The sequence below is a fragment of the Ahaetulla prasina genome, chromosome 7, assembly GCF_028640845.1.
Source record: "Ahaetulla prasina isolate Xishuangbanna chromosome 7, ASM2864084v1, whole genome shotgun sequence".
Classification (NCBI taxonomy): domain Eukaryota; kingdom Metazoa; phylum Chordata; class Lepidosauria; order Squamata; family Colubridae; genus Ahaetulla; species Ahaetulla prasina.
The window spans coordinates 86,267,369-86,286,629 of NC_080545.1; the positions used below are offsets into that span (position 1 = coordinate 86,267,369).

Consider the following 19,261-nt stretch of genomic DNA (forward strand, 5'->3'; position numbering starts at 1 on the left):
TTATTTTCATAAATCGATTTGAAACAGACAATGGTATTTAAAGTAATCATTGAAACGTTCTTGCTCGTTTTCCTATTTATGATAATATGCTTTTTCTGTAGTCTTTATCTCCTTTTTTGTATTTCATTCAATTTCTTAAAATCAGATTGTACCTCAGGAATGTCAAACTCAATTTCGTTGAGGGCCGCACCAGGGTTGTGCTTGACCTTGGAGAGCCAGGATGGGCATGGCCAACTTAACTCACTCCTGTCGGGGGCGCCTGTGGTGGCCCAAGGACTCTGCTACCAAAAACGGAGCTCAAGAGAGCCGCATGCAGCCCTCCTGACTCCGTTTTTGGCTGCAATGGCCTCCTGCAACCCTCTGCCAGCAAAAACGGAACTCCGTTTTCGCTGGCAGAGGCACTGCAGGCCGGTCCTTTGCTGTTTCCAGAGCAGGCCCCATGAGCCAAAGGTGGCCCACAGGCCTTGAGTTTGACATCTCAGTTGTATCTACATTACAGTACAATGTACAGTGCCCTGAGTTTGCTATCTTATGTCTTGATCACTGCCTAGTTGGTGTTGTGACCGAGGCCCAAATAGTGATTACCAAACACAAGTCAGGCCTGAATAAACTTATTTTATTAAAACAGCTGAGAATTAATTCATTCTCAGATTAGTCCAAAACAAATTCATCATAAAAAGTCCTGAGGCCTTATCACCAACCTTTGTTGTCTTTGGCAACTTGCCAAAGGCTTTTCTTGGCAACCCCCCCACAAAGTTCAAGGCACGTTGACAAGAAACAATGGAATCAATGTTCTTTTCCACAAAGAACCCAATGGCTTGTTGCTGCTCTTTTAAGCCTTATGGGAGGGGCCAATCATCTTCTGGCCTTACTCCCAAGTCATCCTTTTTGCTTCAGCTGCATTCTTGACAGCTCTTCTCATGCATGCACTAGGAACAAGCTCCTCCTGTTCCTCTGCTTCTCTGCTGTCAGCCTCTGGAGGCTCTGGAGTCTGCGCATCGCTCCCAGATGGCCCTGGCTCCACCTCTGCCTCCAATGCGTCCGGGCCTTCCCCTCACTCCAGGATTGGCCTATTGTCCTCCCCACCCTCCTCACTGTCCGATTCCACTGCCAGGTCCGCAGGCTGCTGGCAGACCACAACAGTTGAATTACTACAACATACTCTATGTGGGACTCTCTTTGGAGATCAGCCCAAAGTTACAGCTAATACAAAATGCAGCAACTAGAATATTGGTCCGACAATCCCACCAGCATAGAAGCAATTTTATTGTTGCTGCACTAATTGCCAGTAAGTGGATTCTTACCTTTAAACCTTCTTTGATGTAGCAGGATACAACCGGTGACTCCTTGCCAAAATTGAATTTGCCTATCTCTCACTTGGAAGGGACAATTATTATTATTTTTATTTGCATTTATATCCCAACCTTCTCCAAAGACTCAGGGCGGCTTACACTATGTCAAGCAATAGTCTTCATCCATTTGTATATTATATACAAAGTCAACTTATTGCCCCCAACGATCTGGGTCCTCATTTTACCTACCTTATAAAGGATGAAAGGCTGAGTCAACCTTGGGCCTGGTGGGACTTGAACCTGCAATAATTGCAAGCAGCTGTGTTAATAACAGACTGTCTTAGCAGTCTGAGCCACCAGAGGCCCCTAAGACCTCCCCACCATGAAAAATACATAAGGAGGAATCGGTGGGGGTGGACCAGGCAGCAGAACTTTTCTGTAGTAGGCTCCCACTCTTTCAAACACCCTTACTCAGGGTATATATCAGAAATACTTAGATCGACGGATTTAATTGTTATGTTACTCACATATATTGTTTTTGTAACTGTTTGTAACTTCAAAGGTAGTGGTTCCAGTGCAGGGAAAATATGACTAAGAAGACCTGAAGTCTCATTAAACCTTCTTGTACCTCAAATGATGTACAGTTATGGACTTCCTTGCCTTTTTCAATCACATATCTATTTTTTATTGATCACTTGGTGGAACTTTGGTAGAATCATAGGCTGAATATCTGGTGTCCCACTGGTCTATTCTCTGAAACATCCTTTGCCTAATTGAATCAGTTTGATGTCAGGGCTTGAGATCTGTGTCTAAACCAGTTCTCTGCCATAATCTTATACCCATCTGTGTATCATTTCTTCTCCTATCCTATTTCATACAAGCCTATTTCTGTCCCTTGTATTATTGATGGCACCATTTTGAATTCTCCATTATTGCATTTGATCTGTAACTTGATCTCAAGTTTGTAGACGACTGGCTTGATCTCATGCAATAGTTATCCAATTATCCTGACACATGGGGTTTTTTTATAGCTGCTTTTCTGACATCTGCTGTTTTATAAGATGCCCCCAGTTATGGGGTAGAAGATGATGCTATTATATAATTTAAGAAAGTATAAAACTCATATTTAGAACTTTTGTAGGATTTATTTTTTCTTCAAGGTATTGTGAGAACAATCTCAGGAATGTTAGGAATGCCAGTAATCAGCAATCAAGAGACATTTCTGAAGCACCTTCTCTCTCCCTCCCTCTCTCTCTCTCTCTCTTCCTCTCTCCCCTTCTCCCTCTGCCCCCTCCCTCCCTCCCTGCTCCTCCCCCCTCCCACTCCACTCCTTCTCTTCCCCCATCTCCTCTCTCCTCCCCTCCTCTCTCACTCCCCTCCCTCTCCTCTCTCTCCCTTCCTTTCCTCTCCCTCTCCTCTCCTCCTCCCTCTCTCTCTCTCCCTCTCTCCCTATCCCCCTCCTTCCCTCTCTCCTCTCCTCCTCCTCCCTCTCTCTCCCTATCCCCCTCCTTCCCTCTCCTTCCTCCTCTCTCTCTCTCTCTCTCCCTCTCCCCCTCCCTCCCCTCTCCCTCTCCCTCCCTCCCTCTCTCTGTGCGTTTATGTATGAAAAGAGGAAGTATGGGAAGACTTCAGGGAAGAAATTGAGGACTGAAAATGACTCTGAGAAAAGCAGAGCCAATGACTGCAGTGGAATGAAGAGCTAGCAAATAGACCTTTTCTTTGATAATTCCTCCCTGGACAAGGGAAGGACTTGAGATACCCATAAGTGCATCACAGAGTTGTTCCTCACAAAAAGGCTGCAAATCAGACAAATTGTCTCTGGTTGGTTTAGCACTCTGGAAGACAAGAGAAAGTCATGTTTGAGGCAAACATGACTTTCTCTGGCCAGCATCTATGAAAGGTTGCCAGATTTGGATACTTCCTTTTTGTAATCCCTTTTGGAAATTGTTCGTTAACTGCTTTCCAACAATTAAGAACTTTTGCATCAACAGGTTTTACAGCATCAAGTTTTTAAAAATCAATTTTAAAAATTTAAATACAAGTTTAAGGACTTTATTGATTTTAATAATAATAATAATAACAACAGAGTTGGAAGGGACCTTGGAGGCCTTCTAGTCCAACCCCTGCCCAGGCAGGAAACCCTACACCATCTCAGACAGATGATTATCCAACATTTTCTTAAAAATTTCCAGTGTTGGAGCATTCACAACTTCTGCAGGCAAGTCGTTCCACTTATTAATTGTTCTAACTGTCAGGAAATTTCTCCTTAGTTCCAAGTTGCTTCTTTCCTTGATCAGTTTCCACCCATTGCTTCTTGTTCTACCCTCAGGTGCTTTGGAGAACAGCCCGACTCCCTACTCTTTGTGGCAACCCCTGAGATATTGGAACACTGCTATCATGTCTCCCCTAGTCCTTCTTTTTATAGGGCCCCAGATAAATTTGAAATAGGGTTTTGGAATTAATTATAAAAAAATCCTTCCTGAGAGAAAAGTTTTTGTTTTCAATTCTTAAAAAGAAAAAAAGATAAAAGATAAAAAATTGGATACTAGAGAAAACTAGAACAACTAAAATTTACAGTTAAAAAGAACTTGACTTACAAATACAAAGTGAAGCAAAATATTTTAACATTGCACATATTAAGAATATTTTGGCACAATGGACCCAAAAAATAATTTTAACCCTCTAAACAGAGATAGGCTATGTTTAAAAGATGTTATGAACAAGGTTTACCTGATAAGAGTGAGACTGATTTAAAAGTAAAATAATTTTCCTATATTACATTTACAAAGCAGTTTTGTTAAAGCTTTGAATAATTTTGTGAGAAGGGATAAAGGAAATAAATAAAAAGAAAGCAACTTCTAGGACATTATTTGAATGGACTAAAGATCAAGATTGTTAGAAGTAAAAAAAGGGGGGGGGAATATAAAGTTAGTTCATTTGACTAAGGTTAAAATAAATATGTTTTTGTTTCTGGTAGCCCTTAATGGACTTTTGCTAACATCACAACTGAAATGAAATTACTTTAAGGATTTGTTTATAGATAAGAGGTGGGATATAGGAAGAAGAGATAATTCGTTGCATTTTAAGATAAGGTGATAACTTACTAAAATTGTTTTTGCTAGTTGTGATGAAGGAGGAAGTAATTTCTTTATATATTTTATTTTCTTTTTCTTTATTATATTTTTCTTTTCTTTTTCTTTTCTTTTTTCTTTCTTTTCTATTTTTCTATTTCTTTCCATGTTTTTCTTTTTTTGCATCTTCTAATTTTCTTTATATTATTATTTTTTATTTGAACTTATATCCCGCCCTTCTCTGAAGACTCAGGGCGGCTTACACTGTGTTAAGCAATAGTCTCATCCATTTGTAAATTATATACAAAGTCAACTTTATTGCCCCCAACAATCTGGGTCCTCATTTTACCTACCTTATAAAGGATGGAAGGCTGAGTCAACCTTGGGCCTTTTAATTTGTGTTTAGTTTTTATTGTTATAATTGTAATTTTTAAAGACATTACTACTGAAAAAATGAAAAGGAGAAATACATTCTTTCTTAATTTATTAAAACATATTCTAAATTTTAACCATTAAGTGAATAGCTATAATAAAGATGAATCATTTTGCATACATTTCTATTTATCTGCATTACTAGGAACACTTGGAATCAAATGAATATGAATAGTGCTGAGTTCTATATTTTGGAAGTGAAATCTCTGGCCAAAAACCATAGTAAAAAGGCAGCCAACAGCAGTGGTTGCTTAATTCCATGCTTCCAGTTTAATCCCAAGTACTCCCTAAAATTTGCTCTCCACAATCTTCTTCCAAGCAAAAGACCATTTAAAAAGCAGAATATTAACACTGATTTCACTTTATTACCAAAGGAAATGCTCCAGCGCACAAATCAAAGCTCTTCATTGTATTATGGTACCACACTATCCCATGCTAAGTTTTGCCAAGGAATGAATTAGTCTAAGGTTGAATTTACTAAAAAGATTCAAGAGGGCCAAAATGATGAAAGAGGCAAGTGTCATTTAGGGGGAAAGAGCAGCTACATTTCCTTCAGCACAAAAGCTCTTATTGGTCATACTAGAGCAGGTAGGTAAAGGTAAAGGTTCCCCTCGCACATACGTGCTAGTCGTTCCCAACTCTAGGGGGCGGTGCTCATGTCCGTTTCAAAGCCGAAGAGCCAGCTCTGTCCAAAGACGTCTCTGTGGTCATGTGGCTGGCATGACTCAATGCCAAAGGCGCATGGAACGCTGTTACCTTCCCACCAAAGATGGTCCCTATTTTTCTACTTGCACTTTTTACATGCTTTCGAACTGCTAGGTTGGCAGAAGCTGGGACAAGTAACGGGAGCTCACCCCATTACATGGCACTAGGGATTCGAACTGCTGAACTGCCGACCTTTCGATTGACAAGCTCAGCATCTTATCCACTAAGCTACCGCTTGATGTAGGATAAGGACAGGCAAAGACTGGAGGCAAAGTCAAGTGAGAAATCAGCCTGGAATCATTATTCTCAAAAGCAGTCTAAGTTCAACCCCTCTTGAAGTCCACCAACTCTTATCTAGCAGCAATCTAGTGCTGACATAAATTGAGTAGATTCTTGTGTTTAGGCATGAGTAATAAATCGATTTCCTTGGGATGTGGTGGCTCAGTGGTTAAGACTCTGAGCTTGTTGATTGAAAGGTCGGCAGTTCAGCGGTTCGAATCCCTAGTGCCACATAATGGGATGAAATCCCGTTACTTGTCCCAGCTTCTGCCAACCCAGCAGTTTGAAAGCACGTTAAAAAATGCAAGTTGAAAAATGGGGGCCACCTTTGGTGGGAAGATGACAGCGTTCTGTGCGCCTTTGGCATTTAGTCATGCCGGCCACATGACCACGGAGTTGTCTTCTGACAGAGCTGGTTCTTCGGCTTTGAAATGGAGATGAGCACATATGTGCGAGGGGAACCTTTACCTTTATCTCTTAATAAATCAGTTTAACTAGACTGAATGTATGACACTAATGGCAAAAGCCCCTTGATTAATAGATGGAGTGTATTTACAGTACTTCCCAATGACAGAGCCGCTAGCAATAATATAATTATTGGCTAACACAAGATTAAGTGTTACAATAAATTCTGAAATAATAGTGAAATAACAATAATAAATATTATTTCAGGACACAACTTTCACTCCCCACTCTGGTGGAACAGAATTCACCATCTCCATTATTTTTGGCTTCTAGAAGGCAAGTTCATGAAAATCCAATTCATTCAAAGACCCTTTTCAGCAGGGGTGAAATGTAAAATTTCTTATTACCGGTTCTGTAGGTGTGGCTTGGTGGGGGGGATAATGTGACTGGGTGGGCATGGCCAAGTTTTTTTTTTTTACTGTTAAAAGCATTTTTTCTACAATCTCTTCGGCCCAAGAGGTTGTAAAAAACATGCTTTTAAAAGCCTGTGATGATCAGGCAACTCAGCTGGGATCGCCAGAGGGAAAAAAGCTATTAAAGGGTTCTGACAATCCCAGCTAAATTGCCTGATCGCCGAAGAGCTTGTAGAAAAGATGCTTTTAAAGGGTTCTGACGATCCCAGCTGAGCTGCATGATCATCAGAGGCTTTTTTTTTACTGTTTTCGGCTGAAGAAAAAATGCTTTTAAAAGTAAAAAAAAAACAACCTCTGATGATCTCGCAGCTCAACTGGGGCGGGGGACGGACGGACAGGGATTTTTGCTACTGGTTCTCCGAACGACCTGCTGCCATTGTTAACGGATCGGGTGATCCGATCCAAACCAGGAGCATTTCACCCCTGCTTTTCAGGTAATTTTACTGGTAGTTCTAGCTTAGTGACCACAACTGGGACTGGTAACTTTGTCAGTAAGCACTGCGGTTACTATTAAGTGGAAAGCCACATGACTGCAACAGAGTTGCAACCACACTTCTGCTTTTGTCATTAAGTGAATAACTCTGGTCATTAAAGCCATAGCTGTGATTTATGATTTTACTTCCACATTCATCATGAACTCTGCTTATCCCAGGCCAATTGCAAAGCACACAAACGGCAATCCTGTGATTGTGGAATCCTGTAATGTTATAAATGTGTGTTGGTTGTGTGAAGTGCATGAATATACCATTTCAGACACTCTTTTAAACCTCTTCTTAAAAACCTCTAGTGATGGAGCACCCACAACTTTTGGAGGCAAACTGTTCCACTGATTCATAGTTCTCGCTGTCCGGAAATTTCTCCTTAATTCTAGGTTGGAGCTCTCTTTGATAAGTTTCCATCTCTTGCTTCTTATTCTGCCTTCAGGTGGTTTGGAGAATAGCTTGACCCCCCTTTTCTTTGTGGCAGCCCCTCAAATATTGGAAGACTGCTATCATGTCACCTCTTGTCCTTCTCTTTGTTAGGCTAGACATACCCAGTTCCTGCAACCATTCATTGTGTTTTAGCCTTCATCTCCCTAATAATCAAAGCCAGGAAGGGAAAACTGGGGGGGGGGGGGAAAGGAGCACTTATGGCTCAGGGACTAGGACATTGAGCTTGTTGATCGAAAGGTCGGCAGCTCAGCGGTTCGAATCCCTAGTGCTTCCGTGTAACGGGGTGAGCTCCCATTACTTGTCCCAGCTTCTGCCAACCTAGCAGTTTCGAAAGCACGTAAAAATGCAAGTAGAAAAAATAAGGACCACCTTTGGTGGGAAGGTAACAGCGTTCCGTGCGCCTTTGGCGTTGAGTCATGCCGGCCACATGACCACGGAGATGTCTTCGGACAGCGCTGGCTCTTCGGCTTTGAAACGGAGATGAGCACCGCCCCCTAGAGTCGGCAATGACTAGCACATATGTGCAAGGGGAACCTTTACCTTTACAGGCATTGTATGCTAATGGTCCTGATGCATACAGTATGTACCATTTCAAGTCAATTGTTGATTTAAATGTTCCCTTCCTTTTGTTTTACAAAATGCCTTTAAAGGGTTCTGACAATCCCAGCTAAATTGCCTGATCGCCAAGAGCTTGTAGAAAAGATGCTTTTAAAGGGTTCTGACAATCCCAGCTAAATTGCCTGATCGCCAAGAGGTTGTAGAAAAGATGCTTTTAAAAGCCTGTGATGATCAGGCAACCCAGCTGGGATCGCCAGAAGAAAAAATGCTTTAAAAGGGTTCTGACGATCCCAGCTAAATTGCCTGATCGCCAAGAGCTTGTAGAAAAGATGCTTTTAAAGGGTTCTGACAATCCCAGCTAAATTGCCTGATCGCCAAGAGCTTGTAGAAAAGATGCTTTTAAAAGCCTGTGATGATCAGGCAACTCAGCTGGGATCGCCAGAGGAAAAAGCTATTAAAGGGTTCTGACAATCCCAGCTAAATTGCCTGATCGCCAAGAGCTTGTAGAAAAGATGCTTTTAAAAGTAAAAAACAACCTCTGATGATCTCGCAGCTCAACTGGGGCGGGGGACGGACGGACAGGGATTTTTGCTACTGGTTCTCCGAACGACCTGCTGCCATTGTTAACGGATCGGGTGATCCGATCCAAACCAGGAGCATTTCACCCCTGCTTTTCAGGTAATTTTACTGGTAGTTCTAGCTTAGTGACCACAACTGGGACTGGTAACTTTGTCAGTAAGCACTGCGGTTACTATTAAGTGGAAAGCCACATGACTGCAACAGAGTTGCAACCACACTTCTGCTTTTGTCATTAAGTGAATAACTCTGGTCATTAAAGCCATAGCTGTGATTTATGATTTTACTTCCACATTCATCATGAACTCTGCTTATCCCAGGCCAATTGCAAAGCACACAAACGGCAATCCTGTGATTGTGGAATCCTGTAATGTTATAAATGTGTGTTGGTTGTGTGAAGTGCATGAATATACCATTTCAAGTCAATTGTTGATTTAAATGTTCCCTTCCTTTTGTTTTACAAAATGCCTTCTGGGAAAGCAATCCAGATTTCATTCATTTTCTTATATTGTGACACCCCCACCCACCCAAATCCTACAACTCTAAAACCATAACCTGCCTTCAAATGTGTTATGAGCAGCCTTAAAGCAAAGGGAGGGGATGCAGTATTGAAGAGAACAATACTTAAGAAAGATCCTGACTTTGTGTACACCATAACTTTGGATTGAGTTTTGCTTGATTTTTCAATAGAAAGTGGAGAAATAAACAGGTCTAACATAGCATGGAGAAAACAATCCTTTTTCATCCCAAGAATTGCATTCATTTGGACTTTGGGATTCACTGATTAGATACGCTTGTTGTTACAGAAATAGTCAGTATATATTAAATATGCAACGTAAAATGTTGAGGCCTTTATTCTAGTGCAGGGGTCTCCAACCTTGGCCACTTTAAGCCTGGAGGACTTCAACTCCCAGCTTTGAAGCAAAGCTGGCTGGGGAATTCTGGGAGTTGAAGTCCTCCAGGCTTAAAGTGGCCAAGGTTGGAGACCCCTGTTCTAATGCACTGAAAATTATTGGAAGTTAATGCTTTTTTTCCTCTTTTTTCCCTTTACCCCACACTTCTCTCTTCCTCTCCCCGCCCCACTTCTTAATATCTCACTATCTTTATTTCATTTTGTTTTATATTTTGATGACAGAAGACAGCAGTAGTGTAAGATCTAGTGGGTGCCAAGTGACAGAAACTGGAGAGTACCAGGGCCTGAAGGAAGAACGAGAGAGCATGTGGAAAGCAAAGGCCAAAGTGATCCCAGGGATGGCAGGAACTCTTGGAGTTATGACTCTTAAATTGGGAGAATGGCTCCAAAAACCCCAGGAGCAACATCAGAACTGTCTGTCCAGAAGGGTCCAATGTTAGGAAGAGCTAAGATACTGCACAGAACTCTCGAACTCCTAGATCCTGATAGAAGACTGGAGATTGAGGAAAACACATCCTACCCATAAGGGTCTCATTTCTTTGATTGTAATATTTGATGGGGCTATAACAGTGTGGCTAACGTTTTCGGCACCGAGTGCCAAAACTGGAGCACGTGCACCAGAGCGCTGGAACCCGGAAGAGAGTAGCTGGCCGGTGAGCATGCGTATGGCAGCCAGCTGCTCTTCCGAGTTCCGTCATGCGCACATCCGTGCCAGTCAGCTGGTCTTAGTGTGAGGACCAGTTGTTGCACCAGAACCCGGAAGAGAGCAACTGGCCAATACGCATGCGCATGGCAGCCAGCTGCTCTTCCGAGTTCCATCATGTGCTTGCGCTCCAGCCAACTGCTCTCTTCTGGGTTCTAGTGCGTGCATGCGCTCCAACTAGCTGGCTGGCGCGCTGGTGTGCGATGGAACCAGAAAGAGCAGTTGGCAATGGCCACAAAGAAGGCTCAGCATGCCACCTCTGGCACACATGCCATAGGTTCACTGTCACAGGGCTATAAGATAAAAAAAAATGAAAATAGTTGGACTGAAAGCTGCATTTTATTTCATTTCCCCCCCCACCTCATCTGATTTTGATCTCCCGCTCCACCAAGCCGATTATCCAAACGTGTTTTCAAGAGTCTTTGATGAAGACAAGAATTCTTCCTCCCTCCAGCCATTTTCAAGGAGGCAGAATTAATTTCCTAGACTTTTACATTCGGGGAGGTGACTTCCTTACAAATTGATTTGCAGAGAGGAATGAAAAGGCTGCCGTCTCCAAAATGACTTGCAAGCAGAGCCCATCCCCTACCAAATATCACTGTACCTCAATATTTCTCAACCCTGTTGAGAATAAAAGAAAGTATTTGAGGAGTTTAGATCCTCACATCTTAAAGTTGGTAAGGTTGAGAAACACCACTGCACTTATTCTCCATCACTTTTCAATGGTTCAGGTTTTCTTTTCCTATACTTTCGTCTAGCTCAGGGGTCTCCAATCTTGGCAACTTTAAGTCTGGAGGACTTCAACTCCCAGAATTCCCTGGGAGTTGAAGTCCTCCAGGCTTAAAGTTGCCAAGGTTGGAGTCCCTGGTCTAGCTGAAGGCATCTCTAGCAGTCTGGATACCCTACAGCGCTCCAAAGTAGTTTTAAGGATTTGGGACCAGCTGTTTTACTTTAGGAAAAACTCATTTTCAAGAACACCCAGCCTTGCTTTTGATATATTCTAACTTGGCTCAGTATCCGGATATTATCCAAAATGGATGCACACCCACAGTTTAATCCTCACATTTGCCTGCTGGGTGGGTGGGTGGGTGGAGGGAAACAGAAGCAACAGAAGAGCATATATCATAATAAAACTCTTGTTATGAACTTCTGGGAACCATGCATTGCCTCCTTTGTTATGTGTTTGATCACAGACTCCTTCAGGTCCTTGGCAAACTTTTCAGTTAATATTACTTTCAACTGTCTGGCCAGGATGGCAGCATAATATATTCAGCACAAACCACAATTCCAGAAGTAATTGTGAGGGATATGCTTTCTTTCTGGCAATTTTACAGAATAGAATAGAACAGAATAGAATAGAATAGAACAGAATAGAATAGAAGTTTTTATTGGCCAAGTGTGATTGGACACACAAGGAATTTTTCTTGGTGCATTTGCTCTCATGTACATAAAAGATACCTTCATCATGGTACAACACTTAATGATAGTCATAGGGTACAAATAAGCAATCAAGAAACCATATCAATATAAATCGTAAGGAATGGTCTTCCCATCTTTATAGATCAGAAAAAATGCAGACCATCCGTGATCAATCTTTTTGAATCCAAGCTACTTCCCTGAGAGCCTTGTGAGGTAGTTCAGACAAGAAGAACACTCAGGAGTACTACCTATCCATCTTACTTTAAAGTTACACTAGCAAGATTTTGCAAGTTTAAAAATACCACTCTTCCCACACACACACATATACACACCTTTACAAGTCCAAGAAAACAAGAAGGGTTCCTCCTGAGACATTTGCCATATCCCCATTGCTACTCTGTGGCTCTTCCTCCTGTCTCCCAAGGCCATTTTCACATACCATTACATCCAGGGGTGGGCTTCAGATCTTTTATCAACGGGTTCGCTGCTCTGTTGTTGGGTGGGTATGGCCATGGTTGGTGTGGCCTAGCCGGCTGCCTGCACCATTATGGGGGGGGGGTGTTTCACCCTCCCCAGGCTCCGGAGGCTTTCCTCGAACCTCCAGGAAGGGCAAAAACTGCTTCCCCTGGAGTCTGGAGGCCCTCCGGAGGCTGGAAACAGGCCTGTTTCCGGACTTCCGAAACCTCCGGTAGGCCCGTTTTTTGCCCTCCCAGACACTCTGCGCGGCCCCAGTACTTACCTGGAATGATGAATGGGGACTCCTGGGAGGGAAGGGGCAGGGCGGGAGGGGCAGGGCAGGGTGGGGCGGGGGTGACAGCCAGGGGTGGCATTTGGGGGTTCACTGAACCCTGATGATCCTTGGCCAGAGGATCGCCTGAACCCTGCAGAACCCCCAGGAGCTCATCCCTGATTACATCACCGAGTGCTGACTGAGTAATTTACATATATTCTGCTCTCAGAGCAAGCATCCAGCCTCTTTAAGAAAAATAGACTCTACTGAGAGTGTCAGTAGGAAAAGATGAAAATTCTTCGGCCGAAGAGGTTGTAAAAAAAATGCTTTTAAAAGGCTCTGATGATCCCAGCTGAGTTGCCTGATCGTCAGAGCCTTTTTTTCCTTTTAAAAGCATTTTTTTTGCCTTTATATTATGATCAGGCAACTCAGCTGGGATCGTCAGAGGCTTTTAAAAGCATTTTTTCTTGTTTTTAAAAGCCTCTGAGAATCCCAGCTGAGCCACGCGATCACCAGAGGCTTTTTTTTTACTTTTAAAAGCATTTTTTCGGCTGAAGAAAAAATGCTTTTAAAAGTAAAAAAAAAACCTCTGATGATCACGCGGCTCAGCTGGGCATGCGGGGGAGCAGGGATTTTTGCTACCGGTTCTCCAAACCACCTGCTGCCATTGCTACCAGATTGGGTGATCCGGTCCGAACCGGGAGCATTTTACCCCTGCTCACTGGGTAACTTTGCCCATACACTCTGTGGTCCTTAAACTGGAAGTAATGGGGCGTGTTCTGGGGGTAACACAGAAATGCATTTTTCAGAGGCAGCTCTTGCTGCTGTAGGATGTCTCCCTTTTCTTTTTTATTTCAGCTACTCTTTTGCCTTTTAACTCTCCCTCAATATTCTTTGGCTTGGAACAATTTCTACTACTACCAGAAGGCCTAAATTAGCAAAAATTATATGTGATTTTACAGGGAAGCAAGCCATGGGAGAGACGAATGCCTTTTTCTGGCAAACCAGATTCTCCCCTAAAGTGACAATGCTCTGAATACAGGAAATTGCTACAAAATCAGGTCTTTTCAGAAATTCGCACGGTCCTCATCAAGGGAAGCATTTTAGTTCTCTGCGGTGCCACTAACATGCTACAATAAAAGAGAAGTACTTAGCGGGGCAAACTGGATTCATGCACTTTTCAGGAGAGGGCGGGTGGGTTGATGCTCGTAGCGATCTGGATTATTACTCTTTGGAAGGAGTGCCCCAGGATGGGGGTACCCCACCTTTCCTGTAATATAGGAATTAAAACAAATGCCACCCAGAGCATTTCTTTTCATGCCTGGTACATATGAAAAACCACAGATTGCTTGAATAACCTTATTCCGCTAATATATACCTTGATTTGCAACAGCCTCTGTAGGAAGGAAGTTATATACTGTAACACAATTATATTTTTTGTACTAGAATGTAGGTATTAAAACTGCATGCTCAAAATTGCATGGCTAGATGGTATTGCACTGATTTTTCTACAACTTTACAGGTGCTAGAAACAAATCTGATTATTCCCCCTCCTTCCCTCTTTCTCCTTCCACCTCCACTCCTCTTCCTCAACCACTCTGTGCTTTCACTCTGTGAAAACTTTGACAAGTTTTCAGAAGTTTTTTTTTTTGCCTTGGCTTTCTTCGTGCTGAGAGAGATAGGAACTGGCCCAAGGTCATCCAGCTGGCTCACAGTCTGATGGTTTCTAGCCTGGTGCTTCATACCAACACATCAAACTGGTCATTTTCACCGAGGGGAGAATAGTCGGAAATGCTACCAATTCGTAAAAAGTTATTCACAATGCCTACCTGACATTAGCAGGTAATTCAGTGGCAAATAGAGATTCGGTAACCTCAACGATAATGGACAATCTAAACCCCAAAGGTGCTTTTTCAAGAGGCAACTGGACTTCCCTTCTTTTTCCTTGAAGATGTTTTACTTCTCATCCAAGAAGCTTCTTTAGTTCACTTGCAGAAAAGACCCCACCAAACCACAATCTGGATGACTAAGGATCTCCATAGACAAAACCTAAATCCAGTGGTGGGATTCAGCCGGTTTGGGCCGGTTCGGGCCAGTTCAGGCCGGTTCAGGCGAACTGGTAGTTAAATTGTTGCTGGCCCCATTTTTCCTCCCAGGTGGGTGCAGGAGGCCAAGTGCTGCCTGTCATACCCCCTGGCCACACCCACCAAGGCCACGCCCACACAACCGGTCATTAGAGCAGAGACCCGGTTGTTAAATTATTTTGAATCCCATCGCTGCCTAAATCAGGGGTCTCCAATCTTGGTCCCTTTAAGACTTGTGGACTTCAACTCCCAGAGTTCTTCAGCCAGCTTTGCTGGCTGAGGGACTCTGGGAGTTGAAGTCCACAAGTCTTAAAGGGACCAAAGTTGGAGACCCCTGGCCTAAATCCCAACTTGTTTTTTAATGACACTGACTGAATAAACTCCAGTGATTTGCAGGTGACAAACCAAGGAGGAAAAAAAGAAACTTACCTGACTTTCCTACTCCAGCTCGGCCAAAGATGGCCAGTTTTACCTCCGCGCTCTTAGCCATGGCAAAGGGACACACCGCAGGCTGGGGGCTTCGTCACTGATGTGTCCGAACTGAATCAAAGGATGACTTTCCCAGCCCAGCCTTCAACCTCATCGTATCATCACGTTTTCCGAGGAGAGCTGTGAGAAAAGACCCACCAAGGAGAATTAAAGAGCTCATAAGGGGAAGGAAGCGGATACTCTCGACTCTAGGCAATTTTTTGATTGCTACCTTCATAGCACGTCAGAAACTCCTTTAAACCAGTTACTGTACTGTCATCTGCATTGAGCACACAGTGGCTGAGTTTCCATAATACCAAAAGATCCAGATAAAATGGGGCGACCGATCTGTCCTTCCGCATATTGCCATAACATGTTCTGTGAACCACACCATCATATATCATAGCCTGGCTGGACAGCTCATTGGCTAAGACACTGGACTTGTCAATCAGAAAGGTCGGGAGTTCGGCGGTTCGAATCCCTAGTACAGGTCTCCTGCACAAGCAGGGGGTTGGACTAGAAGACCTCCAAGGTCCCTTCCAAACTCTGTTACTATTACTGTTACGTCAAGGCACAGTATTGCAGGATCCAAACTGGGTCAGACACTGGGACCAGACGTTTTGTCTTCTGAGCTTTTGGACTCATGCTGGAGTCACGTTCACCTTCAGGGAATGTCTCTCTAGCAGAGGTTGTGGCCCGAGCTAGCTGCAGAGTCAGAGGAGGAAGAGGTTGAGGGAGGACTTGGGCCAGCTTTGGAGCCTTTGGAAGGCTCTGATGAGGAAGCAGGATCAGAGATAGAGGCAGAGTTGGGGCCTGAGCTGAGTGAGGGGGATGAACAGATGGGGCCCACCCCAGATGCGCATATGTGCAGAGAAGAAAAGAGAGGAGAGCAAAGGAAAACAGTAAGCCGGTTCTCAGGGAGAGGCAGATGCAGACAATAACCAGCCCCTCCCTGGCTGGGAAATAAATAGGAGGGGCTTGGGTGTGGCTGGTGGTCGCAGACAACTGTTCATTTCTAGTATACAGCAAGAAATTCAGATTTCTTGACTAAACCCAGCTTTGTTGGGACTACAACAAATTACGTTTGATTTTTTTGTTTATCCATGTGAATAAAAGACTGTTATTGCCCTGTTGTTAGAAGGGGGCTGTTTTACTCGTGAGTAAACATCTTATCACGACTTGCGAAGGCTGGGTCAGAACAGCAGAGTGTGTGAAAATTTTCACACCTGACACCTGCTTTGTTATCCTGCCATCAGTTCTCTCCATTTCTTGACATTTTTAATGTCTTTCCTGGTGGCTTTTTTTTTTTTTAATAATTTGTAAATAGCCAGAGTTGCTGGAAATTGGATGGCATATAAATTTAATGAACCATCATTTTCAACAGCAGCAGCCGCAATTTGCACTGGAAAGGTATGAGTTGAAGTCCTGGAACTGCGGTGGCACGGTAATTAGAATGCAGTAATTGCAGGCAAACTCTGCCCACAGTGAATAGTTCGATCGTGACAGGCTCAAGCTTTCCATCCTTCCAAAGTCAGTTAAATGAGGACCCAGATTGTTGGGGGCAATATGCTGACTCCGTAAACTTCTCGGAGAGTGTGTTGTAAAGTATTATGGAATGATATATACATCAAGTGCTATTGCTGTGCTCACCACAACATTTATGCAGAGATTTGGGAAAACCTTCAAAACATGGGCACTATTTTTTTTTTAATCGACAGACTAAGTTTGCCTTGTTTCTGAGGGGGAATTCTACCGATTTAGACCGGTTCGGCCGGACCAGTAGCTCCAACTATTAGCCCACCTGCCCTTGCGCTTTACGTACCTATAACTTTGCAGCTGATTAGCGTGGCAGAGTGGATTGCCACATCTCAGCTGTTTTAATTCCCTAGCACTAACGCAGAAGGTGATTTTTCATTCAATTGTGCACATGCGTGTAGCGTGCTTCTGGCGCGGGCACGCTCGAAGTGCATGGGCATGCGCAAAGCAACCGCATCAGTCGTAAAACCAGTAGGATCCCACCACTGGGAATGTTTAACGTAGGGGTGTTCTACTTTCAAAGGACTTTTTTTTAAGCCTTTCAACAGTAAGGAAAGAATGACCTAAAAGTTTTATTTGCTCCCTATAAAATATTCATTTTCTACATTTGGAGAGATTTGCTTTTAGTGTATAACTACATAACCGAATAAAGTATCCAGATGCATCAAGGTTCAACTTATAGTACTGCTATTTCTTTTTTTAAAACTCCACTTTTCCATTGTTCAGCGGGCCAAGACAGCTTCAGTGATTGTTCCCAGCATCTGGCCTTGAACAGTAACTTTTGAAGCATTATCTGAAATTGCTTCATGTATGAAAGATACATGAAACCTTTGGCAAAGCACTGGGAAAAAAACCCAGAGTTTACAATAACCCTCTTTTTATTAGTCAGCAGGAATTACTTTAAAAGCTCGACTAGTGGGGGAAATGAAGCTATCTTGACATTTCTCCTAAACAAAGTTTTGCACTAAAGGTATTCAGAAGCTTTTTGGATAATCAGCATCAGATGCAGAAGGCAGGATTGGAGAAAGCTGGAAATGTTTGGTTGAAAATGTGCTCCCTTGAAGGAGCACAGAGCTTACCCCCCTCCCCATCTAATTCTTCCCCATCTGTCGGATGGAGATATTATGATCCAGAAATATACGAGTCTGGGGCACAGAGAAATGATTCCCTGTTCATTGACGCTGAATCCAAGATCGTTATGCCTCTTAACCCAGGGGAAAAGATACGACACATTGATGTATTTATTCTTGTTGTGTTCCTTTGCTATTGTTTACTTTATCGTTCTACTGTTTTACACTTCAGGGGTGAAATCTAAATTTTTTTGCTGCATCTAGTGCCAGGTTTGTACTCCTTCCTTCCTCTCCTCCTTCCTTCCTCCCTTCCTCTCTTCCTTCCCTGCCTCCCTCCCTCCTTTCTTTCTCTCTCTCTCTCTCTCTCAAAAATGAACCTTCACCCCCCGTTTTTTGCCTAGCAGGCTTCAGAGAAGCCTGCTGGGAGCAGAAATGGATTCCCCCCACTCCCACCCTCATAAAAACAGGCTCCGACGTTTGCGCGCCACAGCTGTGATTCTCGGAGCCTTTTTTTGCCTTTCAAAAGCATTTTTTACAACTTATTTGGGCAATAGGTTGTAAAAAATGCTTTTAAAAGATAAAAAAAGGCTCTGATGATCACAGCTGTGGCATGTGATTGTCAAAGCCTTTTTTTTACCTTTTAAAGGCAGGAAGTAATGACACCTGGGTAGGTGGGTGGAGCTTCACTACCGGATCACCAAACTACCGGCCATGATCACTACCGGATCGCGCGATCCAGTTCGATCCGGGAGCATTTTACCCCTGGTTTACATGTCTTTCATTTTTCTTCCTTTTTATTACTGTAAGCTGCCTAGAGTAGCCCCAAAGGGAGATCGGCAGCAAATAAATTTAACAAATAAATAAAAAGAGGTTTGATATATGTCCTTTTTTTTTTAATGATATGAAACTGCTACCTTTGGAAGCTTTTTGGCTTTTTCCATTCAATGGTGTCCAGTTTTTGGAGACTACCTGAACAAAGCATACTCATCACTGCTCATGCCACCACATTCTGGGCCAGTTGAAGCTTGCAGGTGGTCTTCAAGAGCAGCCCCATGGAGGGCACATTGCAGTAGTCAATAGTCCAAGACAGGAGTCTCTGTGGAGGTTTCTTTGTCACAAAAAAAAAAAGTCAAGATGATAACCTCAACTAGACAACCAAAGCCTTCAACACATGTAAAAAGTCTTTGATCTTATGGTTATGGCTACAATCTTGACCTTTCTTTACACAAATACCCCTCGGACACCTCTGGTCTAATATGTTAGCCTGTGACAGTTTTGAGTAAACTAGGAAAATGTGAGGAAGCTCCATTCCCACATTAGTGCATTCTTTCTTTCTTTTTCTTTTTTTTATTTGTCACACAGTATATATAAGCATAAGCATGTAATTAGGCTCAAGCTTAATCCCTCCAAGACGGAGTGGCTGTGGATGCCGGCACCCCGATTCAGTCAGCTGCAGCCGCGGCTGACTGTTGGAGGCGAGTTATTGGCCCCAAAGGATAGGGTGCGCAACTTAGGTGTCCTCCTGGATGAACGGCTGTCGTTTGAAGATCATTTGACGGTCGTCTCCAGGGGGGCCTTCCACCAGGTTCGCCTGGTTCGGCAGTTGCGCCCCTTC

The 19,261-nt window shown here is 43.2% G+C and overlaps 1 protein-coding gene across 1 annotated transcript in view; it reads right to left on the reverse strand.

Annotated features, from left to right (window-relative positions):
- The window catches only part of RERG (RAS like estrogen regulated growth inhibitor), a 163,300-nt gene that overhangs the window by 129,193 nt on the left and 14,846 nt on the right, over window positions 1–19,261 (reverse strand). The window contains exon 2 of the mRNA XM_058191444.1: window positions 15,002–15,181. Coding sequence (XP_058047427.1) covers window positions 15,002–15,062 — 61 coding nt within the window. The 5' untranslated portion in view covers window positions 15,063–15,181. The remainder of the gene's footprint in view (window positions 1–15,001; window positions 15,182–19,261) is intronic.